General features: G+C 43.6%; 2 protein-coding genes across 4 annotated transcripts in view; both read right to left on the bottom strand.

The window, feature by feature from the left end:
* Window positions 1-624: 624 nt before the first annotated feature.
* LOC139343065 (uncharacterized) lies at window positions 625-11,866 on the bottom strand. The gene is made up of 5 exons (XM_070980462.1): window positions 11,153-11,866; window positions 9,961-10,128; window positions 6,542-6,666; window positions 2,926-5,839; window positions 625-1,781 (listed from the first exon to the last, which is right to left on the bottom strand). Exons 1-5 carry the CDS (start codon window positions 11,603-11,605, stop codon window positions 1,191-1,193), a joined length of 4,251 nt encoding a protein of 1,416 aa, XP_070836563.1. The 5' UTR covers window positions 11,606-11,866; the 3' UTR covers window positions 625-1,190.
* Window positions 11,867-15,699: 3,833 nt separating this feature from the next.
* grapa (GRB2 related adaptor protein a) overlaps window positions 15,700-24,067 on the bottom strand; it is a 28,798-nt gene continuing 20,430 nt past the window's right edge. Inside the window, exons 5-6 of one of the 3 annotated variants that reach the window (XR_011603087.1) lie at window positions 16,080-17,110; window positions 15,700-16,045 (exon numbers count right to left, since the gene is read on the bottom strand). Coding sequence is in view for 1 of the 3 variants with exons in the window: in XM_070980467.1 (XP_070836568.1) it covers window positions 16,925-17,110 (186 nt within the window). In the remaining 2 variants the exon portion in view is untranslated. Of the gene's footprint in view, window positions 17,111-24,067 lie in introns of all 3 variants that reach the window. The other 2 variants (XR_011603088.1, XM_070980467.1) reach the window with 2 other exon arrangements.

Raw genomic sequence — 24,067 nt, 5'->3', positions numbered from 1 at the left:
CAAAAAGCATTTCGAATGTAAATGGGATTTGGTGTAAACAAAGAATAAATCAATAACCTCACTGCTTTAGTCTTTCACTGTAAGGCACAGAATGGAGGAATACAAAACAACCAAAAAGAAGCTCTGAGGCATCAAAAAACAGTAAGATAAGATTCTGCACCAACAGTTTTAGCAGTCAAATCTGCATCGTAAGCACTCTGTGAATGCGCAGAGGAGGAAGCACTTGGCCTGGCATAATACAAATGTGGGACAAATGGTCCCACTCAACTCATTTAAACACAATATATATATATAAATTATTTTTTATTTGTGTTCACCTGACATGAGGTCAGCCACTTGAACATTTACTTATCTGTCTGCTCGCAGAATGTAAAGTGCTGGAAGCGAACAGTGAATCTGTGGAACACCATGTTGTGATCACACAGAATACAGTGCATCTGTAAATACAGCATGTACGTTCTCACGGTTGAAACAAACTCACAAAGATAGTAAACAGATAGCCAAGATAGTACCTATTTTAACGTTATTTCATGTGCATTTTGATGAATGACTCCCAGTCACTCATACAGTTTTACTGGAAGACTTACCCAGGGACTTAACTCCTGGGTTTATATACCCTTTACGTATGTTCTTGGTGTTCATTTTGTTTAGCCATGCTAATAATTTAAACATACAATATCCAAACATTCATATGAAAATGCAGGACAGAAGGTCTGAAAGAATTCCATTATTCAGTTGTTCAATAACTGAGGCCAGGAGGGTGAAAAAGCAACAAGAAAACCATTCAGCGCCATGTAATAACTTAGGAGAGGAAGCTATGGTTCAACTCCGGATATCAGATGCAGCAAAATGAATAAGAATCACGTCTGGAAATGAGACGCCAAGAGAAAAACACTTATCCAGTCACAGTTTGTTTGGTTCACAAATGAGCAACAGAGTGGTTTCATACTGATAACTGCCATGTGGAAATCAGCTTGAAGCGCTTCCTCCAGCAGACGAGGCGACAACACAAGTCGCGGGTCAGATATTCACTAAAACCGTCAGCAAGAACAGCAACACTAGTGGTGCAGAGGCAAGTCTTTGCTGTGCAAACAGGGCTGATGCTGTCTTTTATTTGAACTTGCCTCATCTTTGGCCTGATGTGTTACAGTAATATAAAAATTGATGCCAGGATGGCTGATGGTACCAGACTAGCTGGTGCTCTTACGTCCCTGTACCGAGGAGCTGGTGCTGCCTCTCTTGCTCTGCGCCGGCAGCTTGTTCATCTTGTCCTTCAGGCCCTTGAGGCTGTACAGCCTGCTAAAAGAGATGCTAAATGGAGCCTTTCCTTCTTCCTGGTGGTGCCCCTCCTGTGGTGATACCGTCTGGTTCTGGGAGTGCGGATGGAGCTGCTGCACTGCGCCAGAGGAGGCCTGGGGTTTGATGTAAGGAGGCCGATTCGGCGACTGTCCCGCTCTCACCCTGCCCTGCGCTGCTACAGGCTGTCGAGAGGGGGGGCTCTGCTGGCCGTGGGAGCTTTCAGCCTGCTTCCGCCCAGCTGCGGACCCGCAGGCACCCGCTGACATTGGAGAAGGTGGTCTAGATGGTCTGCGAGGAGATGAGGCGTTATCCAACGTCTGGAAAGTACCATGCAGGGCCTTGCTATCTGTCTGGTTCAGCTGACGGCTTCCAGAGGGACGAGGGGCCAAGAGGGGTCGAGGGGATCTGGATGGTCGGGAAGGGGAGGACGGTCCACTCTCTTGATGCTGTCCTCGAGGAAGTCTGGGAGAAGTATGAGAAGGCTAGGGAAGGAGACGAGAGGGCCGAATAGAGGAAATGTATCAATACATTTGACTACACATTATGTCTAACACTTCAGCAGACACTCATCTTGTATTCTATTAGTGTGCTGGCAATGATGCAGTGGAACTTTCTTCCACTCTCACATGCAAAGCCGAGGGACATAAAGGTTTTCTCGCAAATGGAAGAGAAAGGTACCTCAGTGCAAATCAGCGAGATGTGTTTTATTGTCGCCTCTGTTAATATTACATGACAGAACTCAGTTGAAACGTGCCAACAACACCTCAGCGGCTTGAAAAGACCAGCGTTAGATAAAAGGCGTAGACTCAGGTCAGCAGCGACTGAAGTCAGCGACGCCAATAAATGTGAAACTATCAATCATTTACCAGTTCATTAATATTGCAAGCGGGGTGAACGCGCGCAGTGCATCATTAAAAGTGTGTCACTTTAAATCACACACAGACTCCTTTTTCAATAATGAACAAGTGTCGTGTGTTTCAACTTAGAGACGCTTGGCTGCTGCATACTCAACAGACCTTGATAAACACACACACACACACACACACACACACACACACACACACACACACACACAAGAGCAGAAATGGTAAGCTCGCTTAACACACTGCATATATGATATATAACACACTGCACACACAGTGAGTTCTCCTGCATTTCCAAAGGCACATTTAAACACACACACACACTAACTTTGTTAAATATTTGACACCATATTCAAACAGCCGACTGCTGAAGTCAGCTTTGGAGCTGACCGAGCGCCGACAGATCTGAGCTAATGACTGTAACACTGAAGAGAGACTTCATGACTTCAGCAGCGGAAGTTTTGCACCAGGTCGTTTAATTTTGCACTGCTGATATTGTATTGTCTTTTCAGCATGGTGTAGCAAAACCTAGTATGGCTCAAGAATCAATGAATATTTATGGACTTCATGATGAAATACTACTACGAGTCAAAGTCTTGCCAAACAAGACAATTTGAGAACTGATAGGACTCAAGTCTGTATGCTCAGTATGAAGCTACCTGGTTGGCTGATTTAGCCCAGCACAAAGTCTAGTAACATGGGAAAACAGCTTGCCTGGCTCTGTCCAAAGGTAAGAATATATGTGCTGCCTCACTGTTCATACCTTCTGTCCCTCAGTCTCTCCGGCTGACTGGGGCCTGGCTTTCCTCTCCGCACTGCTGGGTCCTAATGCTGACCTGTCTGCTGCCTTCTCTTTGTCTGGTCTCTCTCCTTCAGAACAAGCCTTCTTTGGTCTAAGGTCACCTGTGGACAATCGCTTTGGCTCTGCTCCCTCGTTGGTTAATCCTCCTGGAGTCACTCTTCTGTCGACCGGGCTCTCTGCTGTTGATTGGTTCAGCACCCTCTTTCTCTTGGGGGCTTGGTGTTGGGCCTCCTTGTTTTTTTCTGCTCTCTCTGTCAAGTTTTTACCTTGTTTAAAATGGTCTGCTGTTCTTTTAGCTTCCTCGCTGCTGCTGCTCCTCTGTGTCCTCTGGGAATCTCCCTCTGTCCTCCTCTTTTTATCCACTTCGCTCACATTTTCTTTCTTTGCGGTTTCCTCCTCCTCCCCCATTTTCACGGTCCTCTCAGGTAAAGAAGAGGAAGAGGAGATGCTAGCAGGCCAGGACAAACTCTGTGTTTCACTGTTAGAGGTATTACTGTCTGTAGTGCCTAACGTAACAGCATGAGGCTTATAATTTATGTATGTAGGACTAGCAGCAATGGTTTTAGCATTAGGAGTGTTTGTGTGTGTGACGCTAACATGATCCTCCGTTGACCCGCGGTTGCGGTAAGCAGCTCGGTCAAAAACAGGCTCCTGGAGAGGCGAGTCGCTACATTCGTAATACTCCTCTGAGGTTGTGGAGAGAGCGGAGTCCGCTCTTGGTGAGGCGTACTCATCGATGTCAGGTGTTGGCGTTCGAAAGTCTGGAGTGTATGAACGTGGATCCAGCGTGTGCGTTTGGGAGTCTGGGGTGGGCGTGCGCGGAAGAAATTCATCCGGACTTGTGGTGCGAACGAGAGCTATAACCACCCGCGACTGTTTTTCAGGCATCGGCGAACGCAAGTCTGGCACATGCCCGTCGGAAACAAGTGAGCAAAGGGAATTTTCAGGCGTGCGGGTGCTTCCCTGAGCTTTACGAGCTTGTTCTTGAAAGGTGCTGTGTGTCTTATGTTTGTCACTAATATCTGTGTTATGTGCTGGCGTGAAACGTGGATTACCTAGCTGGTCATGAGTGTCTGCAGCAGATGTGTGTATGCTATCACCAGCACTATCTCTGGACATGTGTGGGTTGTATGTGGCAGAAACAGGAGTGTATGGTGGAGCTTTTAAAGAGTCTGCAGTGTTTAATACACTTACTTCCTGAGGCGTCAATGCATCGTATGATATTCTCTGAGGTTCATGTGCGCTTGCGCAGTACGCTTTGAATTGTGTCACATTGTAACTGTTTTCATTCGGCACTTCAGCAAATTCACAGCCTGTTGGGGCTCGTTCTGGGGTCTGTACTGCGGCTGCACAGTCCATCTGTGGGGTTAATTTACAGTGTGTTGACGTCCAAGTCTTGGGCTCAACATCTTTTGGAATTATTTCTTGAATATTCACACTGTCTGCCTTTGGTGCACCACTAATCAAAACATGTGACTGGGTTTCTCGGTTGGTTCCAGTGAGCAATTGAATTCCTGCTCTGTCATCATGTAGTCCAACTGCTTCCTCATTCTTTGACTCTTGGGAAGTTCCAATCTGTTTTTGCTGTGGAGCTTCTCCAATATTTCGTCTGTTGTCTGCATCTGTTTGTGCTCCTGTTTCGCTTCCACTGTTGCTCTGCAGTTCTGGGACAGTCTCGGGCTCTTTTTCTGCTGATGTCTGCACTACAGCAGGCTCATTTCGGACCACCAGCGGTCCCGTGCCTGTCTCAGGCCTCATGACAACACTGAACTGCGGCAGCTTCTTGTCATCACAGGTGACGCTGTCTTTAATAACCAACTGGATAGTACGAGGTTTGGGGATGGGAGGAGTTTGAGGAGTCAAAGATGAGGATGAAGGGAGGGAAGGATTAGGAGTTGTAGAAGAAGAGGTGAGAGGAGAGCTGATGGAGGACAAAGGAGCACAGTCACTGGTAGTCATGCTTGTGGTGATGGAAACATGGTTATTTTCAGAAAGGGAGGTGGATGTGACAGACTGAGAGCACATGGCAGAGGTTGAGGGGGGGGAAATGTGGCTGTTTTTGTGTGCCCTGTACACAACAGCACTCTGCATGTTATAGCTAGTTTCTTCTCCTTCCTTGGTGTCTGATCTAGGGAGGGAGTCGGGCTTGATCTCAGCAGCCTGTGCATTGAGTTGCGTGCCTACCATTGACTCTTGTGCTGGTTGGAGTTTATTAATGTCCTCATATTTAGCAGTGAGCTGCCGGGGCTTGGCCACCTCTGGTAAGGTTTCCTCAGGCATGCTTAATGGACTGCTAAACCTGATGGCTTGGCTGGTTCCAAACATCTCAGATCTCTGTAGATGGACCTGCATTGGTTTACTGGTATCTCGAATGTTAATGAACCCAATCACATCACTGGGGGGGTCAGGCTCTGGCCAGGTGGGCAGGTATGACATCAAGCATGCTTTCTCTAGATTGGTGAGTCCAGGGTGGATGGGAGGAACCTCCTGTATGGCTTCTTTACTAGCCCTCCTCTGCCTCCTCTTCTTGGTGTCTGGGACCTCTGGGTTCCTAGAGTTCTCTGGACTTTGGGTCTTTTTGGGGCTGTTGTTGCCAGCAGAGGGGGTGGGGCTGTTGTTGGGGCTTGGGCTGCCTAAAACCAGGGCATATTTTGGGTTGTACAGTTTTCTAGCAATAGCAGCGGAAGGAGGAGGCACTGAGGCTAACTGCGGGAGGGGCTCTGGTTCAGGTTCAGGCTCTGTGGCGACCTTCCGGAGGTCAACTGAGCTGGAGCTCACATAGAGGATACGAAACAGCTTGTCGAAGGCATCCACCGCCTGGCCTGTAACAACTGTGATGAGATTTCTGTCCAGCCGCGATGACATCCAAGTGAAACTGCAGAATGCACAGTAGATACAAAGTTAGACTACTTTAAAGTTCACCAAGACATTACCAAACAAACACCTCCTCACCGAAAATATAAGCAAAGTCAGCAGCAATAAGAGAACAAAAGGCGACACAGCTCAGCTGAGGCACTGAGCCGAGAGTAAATGCATCACCATCGAGTGACTTAGTTGTGTTTATTTCTCTTGTACACTGGGTACATTTACAACCCGTTTGTCTAGCATGGAGAGAATTTACTGTGACTGGAGATTAATAGATAGTGCATTACTGTATTCATATCTCCGCATTCCACACTCTTAGAAACAAGGCAAGCCCATGGAGATAACTATTTCTTAGTCTTTATCTCTTTCTCAAACTCTCACTGACAAACAAGCACACAAACACACACATACACACACACACACACAGAGTTGTGACTCACCCTAACCATAACCATAACCATTACTTGCCAAAGCCTAACCTTTACCCTAACCTTAACACAAGTCTTCAACCTGAAATTTAATGATTTACGTTGTGGAGACAAGTCCAACGTGGCTTTGTAAACAGATTTATGCCCCCACAATATGAGTAATACATGGCCAGACACGCACGCACACGCACACGCACACACACACACACACACACACACACACACACACACACACACACACACACACACACACACACGCACTCAAACATATAAAGTGCACTGACCTGTATGATCCAGAAACAGCTTTGTCTCCATCGATGAACATGAATCTGTGTCCCATTCGCCCTCTGACCTTGGTGGAGGAGCGAGTGTAGAATTCTACTCCATCTGTGCAGCGTACACGAAGGTGCTGGAACACACACACATACACACGTCATACCTTCTGCTGATTTAAACACTTCATCTTTGACTTTCAGTCTATATCTTGAGTCAAGAAAAGAGGAAAATCACGAAATTACAATCACAACATATTTTTATAGCATCTAGTATCGAGCATAAAAAGAACAAAATTTATTTTTATGATTTTATGAGGTTGAATATTAACTGGATGATTGCTGGGCAGGGTTTGTGTAAATAAAATGAAAAGGGCAGGGACACACACCTGTTGCACTAACATTTGTAAAGCATTAACAGATACAAATTAGAACATACATGTGATTTAGGTTACATTTCTTGAACTGAGGTCTTTCATCTGTAAATCTAACCACGTAAAAGTGAAGTTTAAACAAACTCTCAGTTCTAAGTGTAACCCACAACCGCTTGTTAGATGTATGAGTACTTAGCAAAAACCCTATAGCCATATATTTGAGCACTTCTGAGTATTTAAACATACCGCATCCCGTGTAAACTCTGCGAATAAATCTTGCACAATCAACATCGTGTCAACTTCCATGGATTCTGCTGTTGTCTCTTGTCTTGTCTTTACTTGATTTCAGTGCAGCATCTGATGCCATGAATCACAACATTCTCTTCAATTATCTAAACCAGCTTTGTAGGAACATGCCTGTTTTGTTAATCTCTGTGTGAAAAACACAGTCAGCTTACTGTGCTTAAAATCTGGTGTCCCGCAGGGATCGGTTCTCTGTCCACTTCAGATGTTTCCTGCATTTGACTGTATATAAAAGTGTTCTTTTGTTGTTTGGTCCAACCAGACAATGCTGCTTTTAATTACCGTTGACCCGGTGGACTTAATTTGGTGGTTGTGAGTTAGATTTGAACCATCTCATTTGGAGAGGGCCTTCAGTTCCTCTAAAAGATACAGCTCATTAGCCATTACTGCCAGGTCTGGAACTTTGATGCAAGAAAAAAATTACACAATCACTTGTCTTGATGCAGCTGACCATTCCTGGCGTGGCTTGTCTCACAGGAGGAACACTTGTTTTCCTCCCTCCTTTGATTCCATCCTTAACTTTCTCTGCCTCTCATTCCTGTGGCTGATTTGATAAAATCTGTGTGAAAATACTGCCAAATGAGCTTGAATCGCAAAGCATACTGTAGCTTCTACAGAGAAAAACATCCCAGCTAACAGAGACACTGTGTCTTTTTTCTTTTCTTTTTTTTTTTACAAAATATTGAGTTTGCAGGGTGAATGGTCACTGACATAGAGCCTGTTCACAAACCCCTTCAGACGACTGAAGAGTCAGAATCTGGCGCCTACACACTCACCTGCTCCTCCTCCCTTCCTGTCTATCCACTCCTCCGCCTACCAACTCCCTCTTGTCACTTCCAGTTTACAGTAAAAGCTCAAGCTGTGCTCAAGCTGTCACACCTGTCTTCTACTCTCCCCGTCTATCATCATCATCATCTCATTCAGCAGTCTAGGCTCAGCTCCCCGACAGACTTGTCACACATTCTGCGTCAGTTGCTCATCGCTGTTCCACGTCACAATTGCCACTTGTACAGCTGTACCTACATTTTCTAGGATGCCAGTCATGGCCACAGTGATCGGCTACAGTCAGGAACATATGTTGAAGGATATCCATCCTTTTCTAAAATGTTACACATTTTTCTTTGAGAGAGTGGTACACATGTGCTGCTCAGTGTAAACTCTACAGAATACTGTACAAACCAGGAAAAGCTTAAAGGAAAGCTGTGAGACAGGCTGTGGTTTCTTAACATATAGCCAATTGTCTGTAAATGCAGGCAAACTTCAGGCTAAGTGTGCAGCTGCATTACTGTAGGAAGGTCCGCACTCCATGCTATAAAAACCAGGATGGAGTAAACAAAACAAACTGACTAATACATGAAAATAAAACTGGTATAAAACAGCCATCAAGCTGAGCTAAAACAGCCTCCTCTGTGATTTGTCAAATGTAACTGTCATATGTTTATAAAGCACAAACTGCCACTCGAGACAGATTCTGCTGTTTTCTTCCTAATCCAGATACAGATGGCACACGAAGTCTGTCAGGCTGTTACTGCCTTTGTGTTTCATTTTAGCTCCTCTAAGACAACTGGCAGTGGGTGTATGTTTTATGTGACTGTGTGTTGTCTGTTCCTGTATGTGTGTGTGTGTGTGTCCACGGGTCTGTCCACACACCTACACTAAGCATTTGTGCGCACACCCCATGTGCAGATACCTTCTGTTCATGTCTGTGTTTGCATTAACATCTCTCAAGGTCTCTTACATAGTTTTTCTGCATTTTTAACGTCTCACTTCTGACAGCCAGACACTAATCTATCATTCGGCAGTAAATAGCACTTTCAGCATAATTAGTTAAACACACTGGGAGCATTTGTGGAATTTATCCAACAGCGCTTCCACTGCATGTACATTTTCTAAATTATCTCCCCAGAGGAGGGAGGAACAACGCAGCAGCTGACTTCCACCCACCAAATACTGCACTGATTAGCTGTTAACCGTTAAAGGCCCATCAACTACTGTTCACCTGAGAGATTGGCTGACTTGAGTCACAACAATGGTGGTTTGGTGGCTTGGCAGCTTAATCAAAAGATTTATGTTACAAGAATACAATGCACTGATGACACAGTTGCATTTTTTCTGCAACTCACTTTCATGTGTTCCAACATGATCAAAAGGTGTTTTAAGAGCTTTTCATGGTAACCAGCCAACAATGGAATAAAACACAGACTAAATGAGATAAAAGATTCATTTGTGGTACAATGCCAACTGGACAGGCTTGCCGGTTGTGTGTGTGAGAGAGACAAAGAGAAAGGGAGGGAAGGCATGTGCTCTCAATTGGTCGTTTTTCTTTCACAGGATAATTTGTGCTCCCTGCGTTCAACAGCAGCAACTTAGAAATGTATTTCAAATCTCAAAATGAGGTGATTCCCCCTGCTTTCCAAAGGTCAGAGATTCACTCTCCACCAGTGAAGCATTTACTCTCTATAAAACTACAACATTTTGTCCCCACATAATCTGATAATGAACTTTCATTTCCAGTCAGCTTATTATTCTGGTTATCACGTTATTGTGGTCTGGTTATCATTGATCATGGCCTGAGTGCCATGAAATTCGAATGTCCTCCACAGAGGATGAATGAGACTGTTTTAAAATCATCAGGTCACAATTCTCATTTGTGCAAAAGCAACACAAAAATCTTTAAGTGCAGCTAAGCCGTGCTCTTTGTTGCTAAACATCAGACCACTGTGCAAAATGATCAAGCAAGTGATAATGGCTCACCTTGAGGTGTCCGGCATGCATGTTGGCCCTTTGACACATAGACAAGAAATGAGGTTGTGTTGCTCGTTCCAACAGGATGTAGACAGAAACCCTCCTCTTGAAACCAGCTTCTAGCAAATCTCTAAAGATGTCGACATCAGTGAAGACATCCATCACCACTGCTATAACCTGGGGACAAACACACACATACATATGCACAGACATGTGCATAGCTTATGCATGCAAATAAGCAAATATATACAGACAAATATACAGCTTGTAGTCAGTGTGAGAACAGAGTACTTGCGAAGATGACAGTTACATGACAGTGACAGATGACAGTGTTTACAATTTTCTGCCAAAACAAATAACATTCAAGTTGTTCCACAGGTTTTAACACTAGATCACAGAAGTTTTCCTTCGCAAAATACAACTCTGAAGACTCATTAAAGGGAGTTATGTCTGTTCCCCAGACCTCCACTTCTATGACGCTTCCATCATTCCATTCCATCCCTGTCTCTTCAGGAAAATGCCCATAGGATGTTTCAGTCAAATAACACATGCCACTGAGAACAGCTGCTGAGCAATAAAACATGTCATAAACTTCAGATAAGTGCACTGGATGAGCAGACAGAAGCACAGTCACACCCCTGCACCCAGGCACTTACATACATGCAAATATCCAACATATGATATTATGCTGCTGGCAGTTACGGTGCGCGACACTGATAAAACCGCTTAATCAATTTGCACTTTACTCCTGATTGTCTGTTTTGGTCAGCAGTCTGTACTCTGACCTCTGAATGACTCAACACATGGTGGCATGTCAACATTACAGTTTATCTTTTGAATGGTTGCATAAGGGCAGAGAAACAAGGGGCTGATAAATCATCAAATTAAGAGGCCATTAGTCAAATAGATTAGTATTTCAATTGATGATTTTAATTTTATAGTCACTCTCAACTGCTTATACTTTATATGTTTGACTGGAGACTGTTTGTTTGTTTGTTTGTTTGCTTGCTTGCTTGCTTGTTTGTTTGTTTGTTTGTTTGTTTGTTTGTTTGTTTGTTTGTTTTTCCGGCTTTACATGAGTGAGATGTAAGATATAGTGATTCTAAAGAGAAATGAATGGCTGAAACAAAAGGGACATTATTAAAAGAACCTCCCATAGCGTCAAAGTGTACAATATTACCCATTCAGTGGCCCACCGTACCTTTTGCGCCTGCGCAATCATTTTCCTAACAACCTCTTTGATATGCGCCTGACCGTCCAGCGGCGGCTGCGAGTATATGGTGGTGCGCGTCACCCCCCGGTAAGAATCGCTGTCCGGCCAGCCCAGGTCCATCTGCGGGATGGACGTGTCCGACAGCTCGGGCCAGTAGTGCAGCGACAGCGGGGGCTCGTCTTCCTCGGCATTCTCCGGGAAGATCTCCGAGTTCGGGTCGTAGGGCTCCACCGCCCCGACCAGAGTTTCCAACTCCGGGTCTGACAGGAAGCCCCGCAGGCCGCGAGCCTCCAAGTACTTAAAAAACGCCTCGCGACCATCCTGGAGGAGAGCCTCCAGCGCGAGCCGCTGGTCCTCGCAGTACAGAAACTCCGGTTTGGACTCGTGCGTCCGGGGGTTCACGTGGTTATCGTCAAGGCACTGTAACTGGGAAAGAGCCATGCTTCAAAAAACTTAACGAGAAACAACACAAAAACTTTAGAAATCCACCAAGTTTCACGGGGCAGTTGCTCTCCTAAACTTCTCTAGACTCTGGGCGAAGAAAGCCGCTTAAAGGCGTTTTAATTCCTCTTTTGTGGTTTAAACAGCTGATCAGTTTCACTCCAGACTTGTTACACATTACTTCATGTAATCCTCTTCTTCGGTCGACCCTGTAGCTCCTCTTACCGGCCATGGTGCACTAACACTCAGCCATTCTCATTCCCGCTGCGAATGAAACACCTGAGCGGCTGAAGAAACAGTGAGTGAGTGACATCTCGCCAACAGCTCCGCCCGACCAGCCCGGTTCGACAGGTGTGACCCTGACAGGCAAAACACCCACCCACACAAGGAAACGTGCACACCTTTGTCACGTGACATGTATTCCACCAGTGCCTGTGCATGTGTGTGTGTGTGTGTGTGTGTGTGTAGTGATAAATGGAGATGTGGTTTGAGTTTGACTGAGGGGAACAGACCATCGCTCCATTTTCAAAAGCCTCATTAAATCATTAAGGTGCCAGTTCCCCGAGCAGATGAGGCATCAGCTGAAAACCATCAGCAGATTATACATGAGTAAGTGCAGTGCTGTTGTACCTGCTCAGTCATGTGTCTTCACGCTCCTGGCAGGATGGGAGAGCGCCAAACTGTGCTTTGAAAAGATCAAAATGAAGCACATAATTACTTTACAGAAAGGCAAAAACAAGGTGAGAGATTAGGGCGGGATTAAGGGGATCGAAGGAGCATTAAGTGGAGGAAACAGGCTGTATTTTCTGTACATTTCCTTCAAAATAACCATAAGAAAGAGCAGCGTCTTCAACTCTAAACTACATGTTCACCTACACAGGACATAACGACTGAGCTTTGGACTCCTTAGCATTAGTTTAACGCTCTGTTGGAAGCGAGGACCACTCTCAGATCAGAGAGGCGCTTCAAGTAAAATCATGTACTTGATAATACTATGAAAGTAATTATAGTTAAATTCAGCCAACGCTTCTCGGTAATAGACGGCGAAACAAGTCTTCGCGAGGACAGCAGCCAAATCAAACACAAAGCCTGGAGGTTGTAAAACGCATTTTAATAACCCCATTTGAACTTGAAGTTGCTTCAAAGAGGCACTGCACCTCACTTGATTATCAGCACATTACAGTCACATGATGCAGCCCCGCTCGAGCTTTGCAGTTTGTGATGTAATTATATGCTATTTACTCCCTAAGACGGCAGGAGGAAAGGATGTTGGAGAAGAGGCTGACATGGCTGCTGCCTCACAGGAGGGAGGTATTACAGCCTGGTGCTCACTGTGAGGCGTTCATCAGCCAGTGTGTCTACATGCACATAAATTATTCATTTACTGTGATTACCCAGGATGTGTTCTCGGACTCGCTGGGATAAGGAAAAACAGTAAGAGAACATTTACCTGTTTGGTAAACGTTTGTTGCACTGATGACGTACCTGAGCACTATAATGGGACGATAGCGTCGCTGCAAAGGCTTCAGGTTTTATAACAGGTCTGGACTGACTGACTTGACAGATTTCCTGCAGAGGTTGGAGGAGTCAGACTGACATCGGCGCTGCATCCAAAATGCAGTCTCCTCATTTCTATGGGTCACTGCTTTGGCACAGTGGGGGGGTCCAGCGGCCTCTCTGTCTGCCACTGCTGATCACACATTTAGTGAATCACTGGGTGAGTCACTAGCTGGTGTCTTGCTGACTCATCGACCGTCCGTCTTGTCATTTTTCTGGACTCTCTGATTGGCTGTCCTGCTGGTTTTCAGGGTGTTTAATTGGTTCGCAGGCTGGTTGTGATTATGTCTCCCTTTCTCCGTGAGGGCCTAAACACCCAGAGGCTGTCAAACAGTCAAACTGGTTCAACTGTTTTTACGCCTGTGAGTATGACTGATGTCAGCGCCACACACCTTCCCCTGCCACTTGCTCTTTTACTGTCACTCTCAATCCCTTAACGGCTTCCTCTCCCCACATTTCTATCTTTCACCGGCGCTCTGCTTCCTCCTCTCTGTTTCCTCTCTCGCTGTTTACCATTTTCCCATTTTTATCCCCTCGCCTGTCTCATTTCGCCGCTCTCACGTAACTCCTCATCAGTTTCCTCCTGTTTGTTTCGCTTTCTGTGTCTCATCTGTGATTTTTTTTGTTTGTTTGTTTTTGACGTTAAGTATTCTTATGTTGTCTCACTTTTAATGTATGACTCAAATACGTCATAATAAATGCACTGGTCTGCGTCTCTCTCTCTCTCTCACACACACACACACACACACACACACACACACACACACACACACACACACACACACAGCACTTTATCTGCTCACTTCAAAGTGACTCAGCAGTTTTTTTTTTAAAAAAAAAAAGAATAGTAGAAGAAAACAGCAGTACTATTTCTGGTACACCTTTAACTCCTTTCTTCTCCTCCCCCGCTGGATGCCAGTGGTTTATTGACTAAATGTCATCGGCAGGCCAGAGGTGACTCTTGTCAGGAGGAAAGAAAAAAGCCGTTTGTTAAAAAAATAAGAGGAGACAAAAAAAGAAAGAACAGAAGCGATCGAGTCCCGGGGGATTAAAGGATGTAACCCTGCTTCCTGCTCCATTTTAAGCATCACGTCCCGGTGAGAGACGACGCTGCATTCCTCACATAGTACCTGTCAACTGTCATCTGTAGTGTGTGTGTGTGTCACCAGTTGAAGTGTCGTTCAGTCGCATGCTCGTAAACACGCTCAGATCTAACGCCTCTGGTTGACAGCAAGAATTACGTGCCGATGAGATCTCTCCTGGCAGGTGAATGAGTTGAAATGAGACATTTAAAAATGATGTCACACACTCATTATGATATGATTACAATGTTAGTATTAATAACACACATGCGCTTCAGTGGCACTTGGGGGGGGGGGGTTGCTTGGTGTGACAAATCCCCCTTTTAATTTCACTTAGCCAAAGGTCATGTCTGTAAGATGCTGTGTTATCTAACTAACAGACAGACAAAACCACAATCGATTTACAATGCCATAAAACAGAAGCTTTTTTTTTTTTTTTTTCGCTTGATTACTTTAATGATTAACAGATTGTTAAAACAGTGGTTGATTAATTTTCTCTCTATTGACTAGTTGAATTGACAATCATTGCTAATTGTTTCAGCGCTAACTGTGTGCACAAAGAGGCATCTCATGCAATGATGTGCACAGTCATGCCACTTGGTTGGGCACCTTGTGCATTGATTCATACACTGAAGCCAGCAGACTCAAAGCATTGACCGGGTGGATGTGCTCCGTCAGCCTACAGGAACACTCATACACTGTGTTTGGAAATGATTCTGGCCTGTGTCATCACCATAGTTATGTTATTACACCACAAACCCTCACTCTGTTGACTGATTAATATTTATTTATAACTTTCATCAGTAATGTGACTTCACATCCTTTCTAAGGAGCGAGTGAGGGGCAGTTTCAAAGTGTGACCGTACCTTAATGCGGAAAATGTCTGGCACTCATCCTATGCTGTTAACCTGCATTTTGTGGCACTCAGTGTCTAATATCATCGCAAATGTCATGAAATTACAATTTACACATGAAATGAGGTAGCTGTTTATGCATGAAATGTATTCCTTTGGCCAGAAAAGCAAGAAAAGCACAAAAATGGACTGCGTAGCACAAAAAGCATCACTAAGTACACATCTGTGTAAGAGATGAGGTCACCTGATAACTGCACCGAATGCCACATTTAAATAGCTGAAAAAAAAATCTGAAATATGGGCTTTGCTGCAGATGCAAAACTGCTGATATAGAAGTTAAAGAAATAAAAATGAAACCTAAAAAAATGAGTTGAGGTAACATCTTTTATATATATATGTATATACATATACATATACATATACATATACATACATATATATATACACACACACACAAAATGTGTGATGACATATGATGGACACACTTTGTATACCTTATCTAACCCACCTTTGTGTTAGTGTTTCCAGTCATTTACTCATTTATGTTACTGCTGAAGTCCTCTTTCTTCAATGTTATTGACCAATAATGCCATGCTTCAAGTTCAAACAGGTAAATATTTCACTTTATTTAAATGATTTGTCATTACAGGTTAAGGAAGACCAGTCCAAGTTCTTACCGTTAATCACATGAAATGTGGTTTTCTTAAATCTGTTGCAACAAAAGCTTTTTTTTTTTTACAATGTTTAACCTTAATTGTAATATATGTATTTTAAGATTACACATGAATAAGAATAAATACATCGAAACAAATGAATGTTCCATAAATTGAGTTGAGCGTATTACATTTTAAGCTGTGTGCTGTGAAACGAAGCATCGTCTGGGCGGCGTTCATCTCACTGGTCACTGTAACACAGTGACCTCCTTTACTGGTCCACAGAGCACAGGGCTGGACACACACACACACACACACACACACACACACACACACACACACACACACACACACACACAAAAACACACATACACACACCAACCAACCTCCAAACTCATGTACGCATGCATTCGCTTTGGCACACAATGAACATACATAAAGTTTGCAGGTTACATGTGGTCAGACCCATGTGTCACACACAAACCCCTCCTCACACCCACACACCCCAGCCCAGGAATCTGCTGTGTCAGCATCCTCAGTGTCTGGCCCAGATATTCACAACACACTGACTCTCTGTGTCTCTCCGCTCAGCTCACCGGATCTCCCCGTGGGAATGGTGGGAAAATACTGGAGCAAATCCCACCTCATCTGCAGCGGAGAAAACCTCACCCTTCCTCCACCGCCTCCCGTGGGCCACACACTGTTTGTTTTTTTGTTATCAGGTTAGTGTGAGTGTGTGTGTGTGTTGCTTTTATTCAGCCTGCACCGGTGCTGATAAGCTGTAATAAATGATCATGAGCGGGAGTATGTGGGTGTTTGGCTGTGTGTGTATGTGAGTTCTCCACAGTGTCTAGGTCCTTATCTTCATTTATTTCATGTTTTAAGAGAGGTTGAGTTGTGGGATCAGGTGGAAGCGATTGATGAGCCCGTAACAGCTGATTGGACGAGGCTTGTGATTGACAGGTGGCGTCACAGGGGAAATGAGTGGAGTCAGTAACATGATGAGCAGTTCAGGTGCAGCTCGTCAGTTGCCTGCTCCGAAAATCAATTGGCAAGTGCAGAGCGGGGGGGGGGGGGGGGGGGGGGGGGGGCAGTGTGAGGGGCAAGGTCAGGACGGCTCAGTGATGAGCCCGTGGGAATGGACGTGTATTTGATTGACGCGTCAGATCCAGGTCATTGGCAGTGGTAAATGGGCTGGACGTACTCCGGGGGGAAGTAGCCCACATGTCCATGGCAGCGACCCCTCCAGCGCAGCGAATCAGAGCAGTCGAGGAGTTCGATGACATCACCACGCAGGAAGCGTAGCTGGGAGGGGTGATGTGGGGCGAAGTCGAAGAGAGCGTGGGCATGATGGGGACGCTGCGGGGGGAAAAGGAGAGAAGGAGGGAGAGAGGGATGGAGGAGAAAGAAGAGAGGGTTTATGAAATACTGGTTTCACAGCTTGCGATGCATTCAGTGTCTAAACACACGTAATGCAGCAAAGTAAAAGCAATGCATTAGGGCAGTATATATATAGTATATATATAATTTCATAAACTTTTGTAAGAGATTTGTGTGGTAATTAGTTTGAACTTTAAGGAATAGTCACTTTGGGAAATAGGTTTATTTACCTTCTTGGACATCAGAGAAAAATAGACGTCTCTTTGACTTCACCACTTTTATTTGAATTTAAGCAACACTTTTATGTGCTGGTACTTTATACCTCTCAATATTTTTCACAGATACTGTCAGCGTGGATTAAAAATAAAATTCTGTTGTTTTGGAAAATTCCCCATTGAATGAGGTGAAACATTCATGGTGTTTTTTTCTCGGCTCAACAACAAAAGCTATGATCCAGTCAGTGAAGCGTAGTTTTAAAGTTACCTGTAAAGCTGTGTTGAATGAAAAAGCAGTGGCCTTGATTTCGGTTGAAAGGATCAGCAGACATTTAACAATCAATGTACTCTTTGTTCCTTTTGAGTACCACTATTTTATTTATCTTTTTCACTTAAAATTTATTCAGCCAGACCACAGTCACTCAGTCCATTCATATTAAATATTAATATGATGAGAAAGGTCTGACCAAGACAGCAGCACAGAGGCAGAAGAGGACCGCAGGCATGAAATTAAATATTCAGTGATGAGTAATAGTATTTTTACTCATTGATCTTGGTTAGTAATCACCAGTACTGCTCAGTTGATTGGGGAACTGGCCTGTTGGAAAGCCGTACGTGAGTTTTATCATAAATTAGGGTTCACACTGAACGCCACGTTGAAACTAGTTTGATACTGCAACTGCATTGTAGTTTCGTTACACCACAGAACTATAAGTTCACCTTAACAACTCGGTCATAAAGTTTAAACAAACCAAAATATTGTCACAGATAATTATGTTTCCACTTCCTGTGGCCAATCAGTGAAAAGCACCATTCTTAAAGCGGCGCCTAATCGTCGTTGCACAATTTACCACACAATAGAGAAGAAGCTAACGGCTAATAATAGTTAATGTTATGAGAAACATAATGATGGCCTACAATGGCACACTGTTAAATAATGAAGTAATAAATTAGTAGCTGTTATTTAGAAAGTTATCTAACTATATATTTGCACGCCAACACTATAACATTAGTGTCTGATGCCAGATTTAGTGACATTAGCAGCTCTGCTAGCCCCATAGAGTAATGCTATGCTGACATTAGTTTGTGTACTCTTGGACTTACTAAGAGCTTGTTGTGAGATTTAAGTTGTAGCTTAGGCCAACAGTGGGACTTTTTTATCTGGTGCGACCCTTTGACCCACTGCTGACATGAACTCATGAAACGTGACATCAACAAAGTCCCTGTTATATATCTCTTTACCATCCTAAGACATGATGGCTGTCTTTAACCTTTAAGTGAAGTTTGTCTGTGCATCATGTTTAAACAGGCCAATGTTAGTAAAGGAGGATCTTAGATTATCACTGCACTTTGTGCTTTATGAAACACTAAAAAGTGGGCTTTATCATGGCAGTTTGGTAGACAGGAAGGTCCACCTTCACACACACATACCTACTAAATACAGCACTCTGTTAAACTGTGATGTTTGACAGCAACTCACAACAAGGTGAGCCGCTTTCACTTCGACTGCCGCACAATGTGCTTTCTCTGCCTCGCTGTGTTTTTCTTTGAGTTCACAAAAGTAGCGTTTTTCTCCTCTCCCGATAGCCGGCCTCCTCTGATCTCTGTTGACTCGTGAAGTAAAAGCAGTTTAAGAGCAGCAGAATAAAAGCGGCTATTTTAAGGAGAGCGTCTTGAACTTAACTAACCTCTCTCAGCTGTCAGTTGCACTCACACAGAGAAAAGTGGATGTGATATGAACTGGGAGGGAGCTGAGAGACGGGAAGGAATACCAATATTGTGTTGGTTTTTTATGTGTTTATGTGTAGATATCCATGTTGCAGGTCTGGGCTTTGGACTGTTTTGTCTCGGACCAAGCCCTAATATAATGGCATCCAGGCAGAGGCAGCCGCACACACAAACACACACTAACCAGAGGGCAGGATCAGGATCAAGAGACGCAAACACAATCTATCAATCCCACAAATCTCCAAAATCCTCACAGACTTATCTTTTATGGTTCTGCTGATCTAGTCTAGACCTCTTGTGCACGTACGCTCTATGACTGTGTATCTCGGCGAGCGAGTATCTGTGTGCAGGCCTCTGTTTGCTCGACGCGTTTGCATGTGCAGGCCTGCGTGTTTTGTGCATACACGCTTGTGTGTGTGACAGCAAAGCCTTTCATGCAGCTTGCGAGGAGCAACGGGTTGGAAGGAGGAACATGGTCCGTCCGTATCTGCTGTGCTCGGCTGCTTTGTGATCATCATCCTCTCCAGCGCCTGCTCCAACACAGAGCGAGCACTTACAGTGGAACAAATTAGTCTGTAACATCAATGGACTACAGCTTTATACTAGATATGTCTGTACACACACACACACACACACACACACACACACACACACACACACACACACACACACACACACACTCACACACACACAGGGCATTTAAAGCAGAAGAATTGCCTTTGACACCACCTCTGTTTCCACTTGAAAATGACAAGGTTTCAAAAAGAGGTCAAAGTTTTGCATGAACAGGCTTTTTGTCTGAATAAAGAGCTTCTAGACAACAGGACATTAGGGATATGTTGTGGAGTTGAAATGGCTAAAAAAATAGAATTATTTCCCATCCTGCTATGGCGCGATAAGAAGTGATCTGGGGCCATGTAATGAGCTGATGAGGAATTAGTTTGGAAACTGCCCAATAGGAGGGACAACACAAAAAGCGCTGCAATGAGATCCGTGGACTAAGCCAGCCCTCGACCGATTGAGTTTATGTGTGAAACTGACCCATATAGTCAGAAACAAGAAGAGTCGAACAGTGAGAAGTCAGCTTAAGGCATTATTTCCATGAAGCATTTACAGTACATGGGTTGAAGTTAACATGATTTTTCTATAATCCTGTTTCCATGCATTCATTTAATAATCTAAAGGTCTAAAGGGAGCGATGCTAGAGCTAGTTTTTTGTGTTTTTGTGCTTTTAGTGTCACTGGCTAACACTTGTATTAGAGGAGAAGATGAAATAGTGTGCTGGCAACTGAAGAAGTGGATATACTATTAATATTTTAGATACACATGCAGCGAACACAACGTGGCTGCAAAGACAGAGTAGGGAGATGTGGAACAACTGGGTGAGAATTTCTGTATGATGCACAAGGCGGGAAAAGGTTTGCTGCATGTTGCAATTCAGTTTGGACGTTGTCTCTCTGACACCTTCATTTCTGTGAGTGAAACCTGAACCTGGTGTTTTAGAGACGTACTCTGTGAGAGGCATTCATTTGGTGATGGAGCTTTGTTGATGCTGAAGGCCATGACGCAACCCCACAGACACGAAGACCAGTTGACCATGATTTTATAGAAAATGACAGACAAAAAGACAGTTTGGATTCAGGCAAAATGTTGTGTTTTCTAATGTGTTTTTAACCTGCAGACCAGCCCACAGCCTAACGAAGATCGCTGACTGGAATCGCAGATGACCGTGACAGACTAAAAATCTTAGACGCTAATGGTGGGATGGAGATTATATGATACAGGCTGGAGAAACACATTCATGAGCCATTAAAAGATTCATTAATCAGCACTATTTAAGATGCATTTTAAAAATATATAACTTTAATGATAGGAACAAGGCTGATGTAGATGAAATGATTCAAAAGTCCAAAATAACGTCTTAATTAGCAGTACAAGACGGAGATTTAGCGCCGCAAACCAGTGTCCTGTGACATAATTAAATCTAACTTCTTGCACATGAAGAGCAGGTCCTCCGTTTTGACAGTGAGAAAACAAAATGCTTGAGATGCTTCCTTGTTGCTACTTCACGGTCAATTTGTACTGTTTAAACAGACAATATCTCATTAAAACAGCTGCACAGTCGACAAGGCTGCAGACATAAAGGTATGACGAAGCTGCAGTGAGCTGATGTGGAATGACAGATTTTCTCTAGCCATGTCGGTAAACACAGCACCTTCAGCACGCCACCCTCAGCTATGGGGCATGTTGTGACTCATATTATCTCAAGGTCAGAACAACACGGTGACCTGCAGTACAGGAAGAGTCCCAGCCAGCGTGTTAATGTTGGAATGAGACAAGCATACTGTACATGACCAACAAAAAGCAACTCCTATCAGATTAGAAAAGTTATTTTTGTAAATCAAAACGCAAATCCACAGGGTTTATAATGACAGCTGCACATCTGGACCATCTGTTTGTTGATCCGTTGTCAGTAACAATGATAAATTGTAGCTTTGTATTAGATTACATATGGCTGGAAGCTATCTAACATGTTGATGCATCTTTTTTTTTCCAAGTATCCTAATTGGCTTGTTCCAGAATATATTTGCAGCACAGTCGCTGATAAACACAGTTTTTGGACTGTACAGTCATGCATGTAAACAAGGCTCACCTGACACGCAAGCCTCATTAGACCCGAATGCTAATACAGAACAGCAAGGTGACCTATGACCACATCATCCAGACCTGAGGCAGAATAACATACACTCAGTACTGTAAACTGCCCGATGGACCTTTAATATTCCTCATGTGGTTGGTTCATTAGTTCAGAGCTGGAGACTCATCACATCAGAGGATCATCTGATAAAAATGATCCTGAAGATGAAATAGAATGAAATAGCATTGAATAAAAGAAGCTCACTGTGTCATCTGATAATAAAGATGATCCGTCATTACCTTGTGGATTTTTTTTCTCAATCTGTCCAATATGGTTTCTAAAGTTTGCTGAATTTTGTTGAAGTCTTTAATAATAACCAATAAAGCACATTTAAAACACGTTTCTAACATACTTTCCAGCACATTCAGTGTCATTCAATGCATGTATGACAATGCAACATGAGCTAGCTGAATCTAAATATGGACATGGCTCAGGATAAGTTAATTCACTTAAGGCGGTAAGTTGATGAGTAGACTTAATCCTTGTTTGGCCAAATTTAGTCACAAGGTATCAGTCACAGGACTATGAGGACTAACAATAACAAGCAAAGGTATCAGGATGATGTAAACCATTAACTTCATTTCCCAAATTAACACTTAGTTTAGTGGACACAGCAGTTCAGACCACTGACTGGGATACACAGGGACATAAACAAAACCCTCAAAAAGTGCTTATGTGTGAGTTATCTTCTATTAAAGACACACTTTTAACTATTCAGTTTATTTAGAAATACTTATTGGGGTTCATGAAGTTCATGTTTTCCAGAAGCTGGAGGGGATGTATCCCCTCCGAACCCCTTGGGATCTGCGCCCTGGAGCGGCCTAAAGATTAGATGCATGCTTCTGAATACACAATCACTGGATGAAGCTCAGGAGCAGCTGTGGAGATGTGGGTGGCTAAGTTCGTTTAAGAGGAGCACCAGCCATTTAACAATATTATCAAAATGAACTGAAGAGACCAATGAAGTTAATACGTGTTTAATCCATGGAGGGTACGGAGAAAATTGAGCAGCTCGGTACATCATCACACTAAAGTGTAATAGAGAATAAATGGAGTATGAAATAGCAATGAAGTTAACAGGCAGAAACATTCTGTTATGGTCTTAAATTCATTTTATAACAGCTTATAACTTATAATGCTGCTATTATGCAGAGGAGGTGACCCCAGCAGACAGACAGATGTTGCGGCGCAGCTACATAAGCTACTGTATGAATACTAGAAAATCAAATCTTCAGAAAACCAAAATGCTAAGAAAGACCTGGTGTTGTTTTCATGTGTTAGTCGCTCCAATCAAAGAGATTTAGACTGTGACAGAATTTAGGTCATATAGTTTTTCATACTCCCGTGGGACGACCGTCTTCAGTTTAACTACCATCATAACACCCTGAAGCTAAATTCGTAACTCGCACCTGCTCCAGCTGCATTTGTTCACAGGACTGAACATACTGTGCAACGTCCCCAGTGATTTAGAACATGCATGAAACTGTTCAGGTGCGAAGCAGGACGCTCCTAAGCAAGACCCAAATTTGTGAGAAGCTGCTTTGTGAAACAAAAATCTATTTTTAGGACCAAAAACCTGTCATCCTCATCTGAAAGTTTGCTGCACCGCCAGGTGAAATGTTGCAGCAGTCTGGCTGCTCAGCACCCCATCTCTGGATAAATGAGGTTTATGAGAAAAAGCATCAGCATCTGAGTTTCAAAATGACCTTTTTTGCGGTTTTTTTGGTGGTGAAACGCCCAAATCCTCCTGACTTTAATGCCGCATTTTACTCCATTACACAGCAGCAAGTATATGAAGGGAGGCGTACGAAGAGCTCCCTCGATCTGAAGGAGCAGATTTATTGAAGTAAAGCTCACACATCACAAAGATCAATAAATGTGGATCATCTTCAAAAGGACATAAGATTCAGACAGGCTTACACACTGTGGGCGTGAAGATATCAAACTATCATACTGATTCTTTTATTCTTTTTTTAATTAGAGTCATATTCAGCCATTAATTCACTTGTTTGTGAGAGCACTGCAGGTGATGCATTTTAAATAATTACTATGAGCCTTTAGTTTCTGCTTCGCCTTTATAGACATACATTACTGCAGCCATTCATAGCTTTCAGCTAGAAACAGAATACAAATAAGACTGGGACAAAAGTGAAAGAAATGCAATGTGCTACCTCGGCAGAATACCAATACCTGCTTGAAAATGTTACGAAACACCTTCTGGACATAGAAGGACGTATGTGCATGTGCGTATTCCCTCCCTCATTCCTATTAAGAGCGCTGACTCACTGGCCATTA

The sequence above is a fragment of the Chaetodon trifascialis genome, chromosome 15, assembly GCF_039877785.1.
Source record: "Chaetodon trifascialis isolate fChaTrf1 chromosome 15, fChaTrf1.hap1, whole genome shotgun sequence".
NCBI lineage: Eukaryota > Metazoa > Chordata > Actinopteri > Chaetodontiformes > Chaetodontidae > Chaetodon > Chaetodon trifascialis.
The sequence above is the reverse complement of the archived record's forward strand: the minus strand, read 5'-3'. Positions and strand labels throughout refer to the sequence as shown.

Bases quoted from the DNA above. Each gene is read 5' to 3' on its own strand.
- LOC139343065 (XM_070980462.1), bottom strand. From the start codon at position 11,605: ATGGCTCTTTCCCAGTTACAGTGCCTTGACGATAACCACGTGAACCCC. The intron at 5,840-6,541 runs GTCAGTGCACTT...TGCATTCTGCAG, and splicing joins GCTGTTTCTGGATCATACAG to TTTCACTTGGATGTCATCGC. The intron at 1,782-2,925 runs GTATGAACAGTG...CTCCTTCCCTAG, and splicing joins GAGAGACTGAGGGACAGAAG to CCTTCTCATACTTCTCCCAG.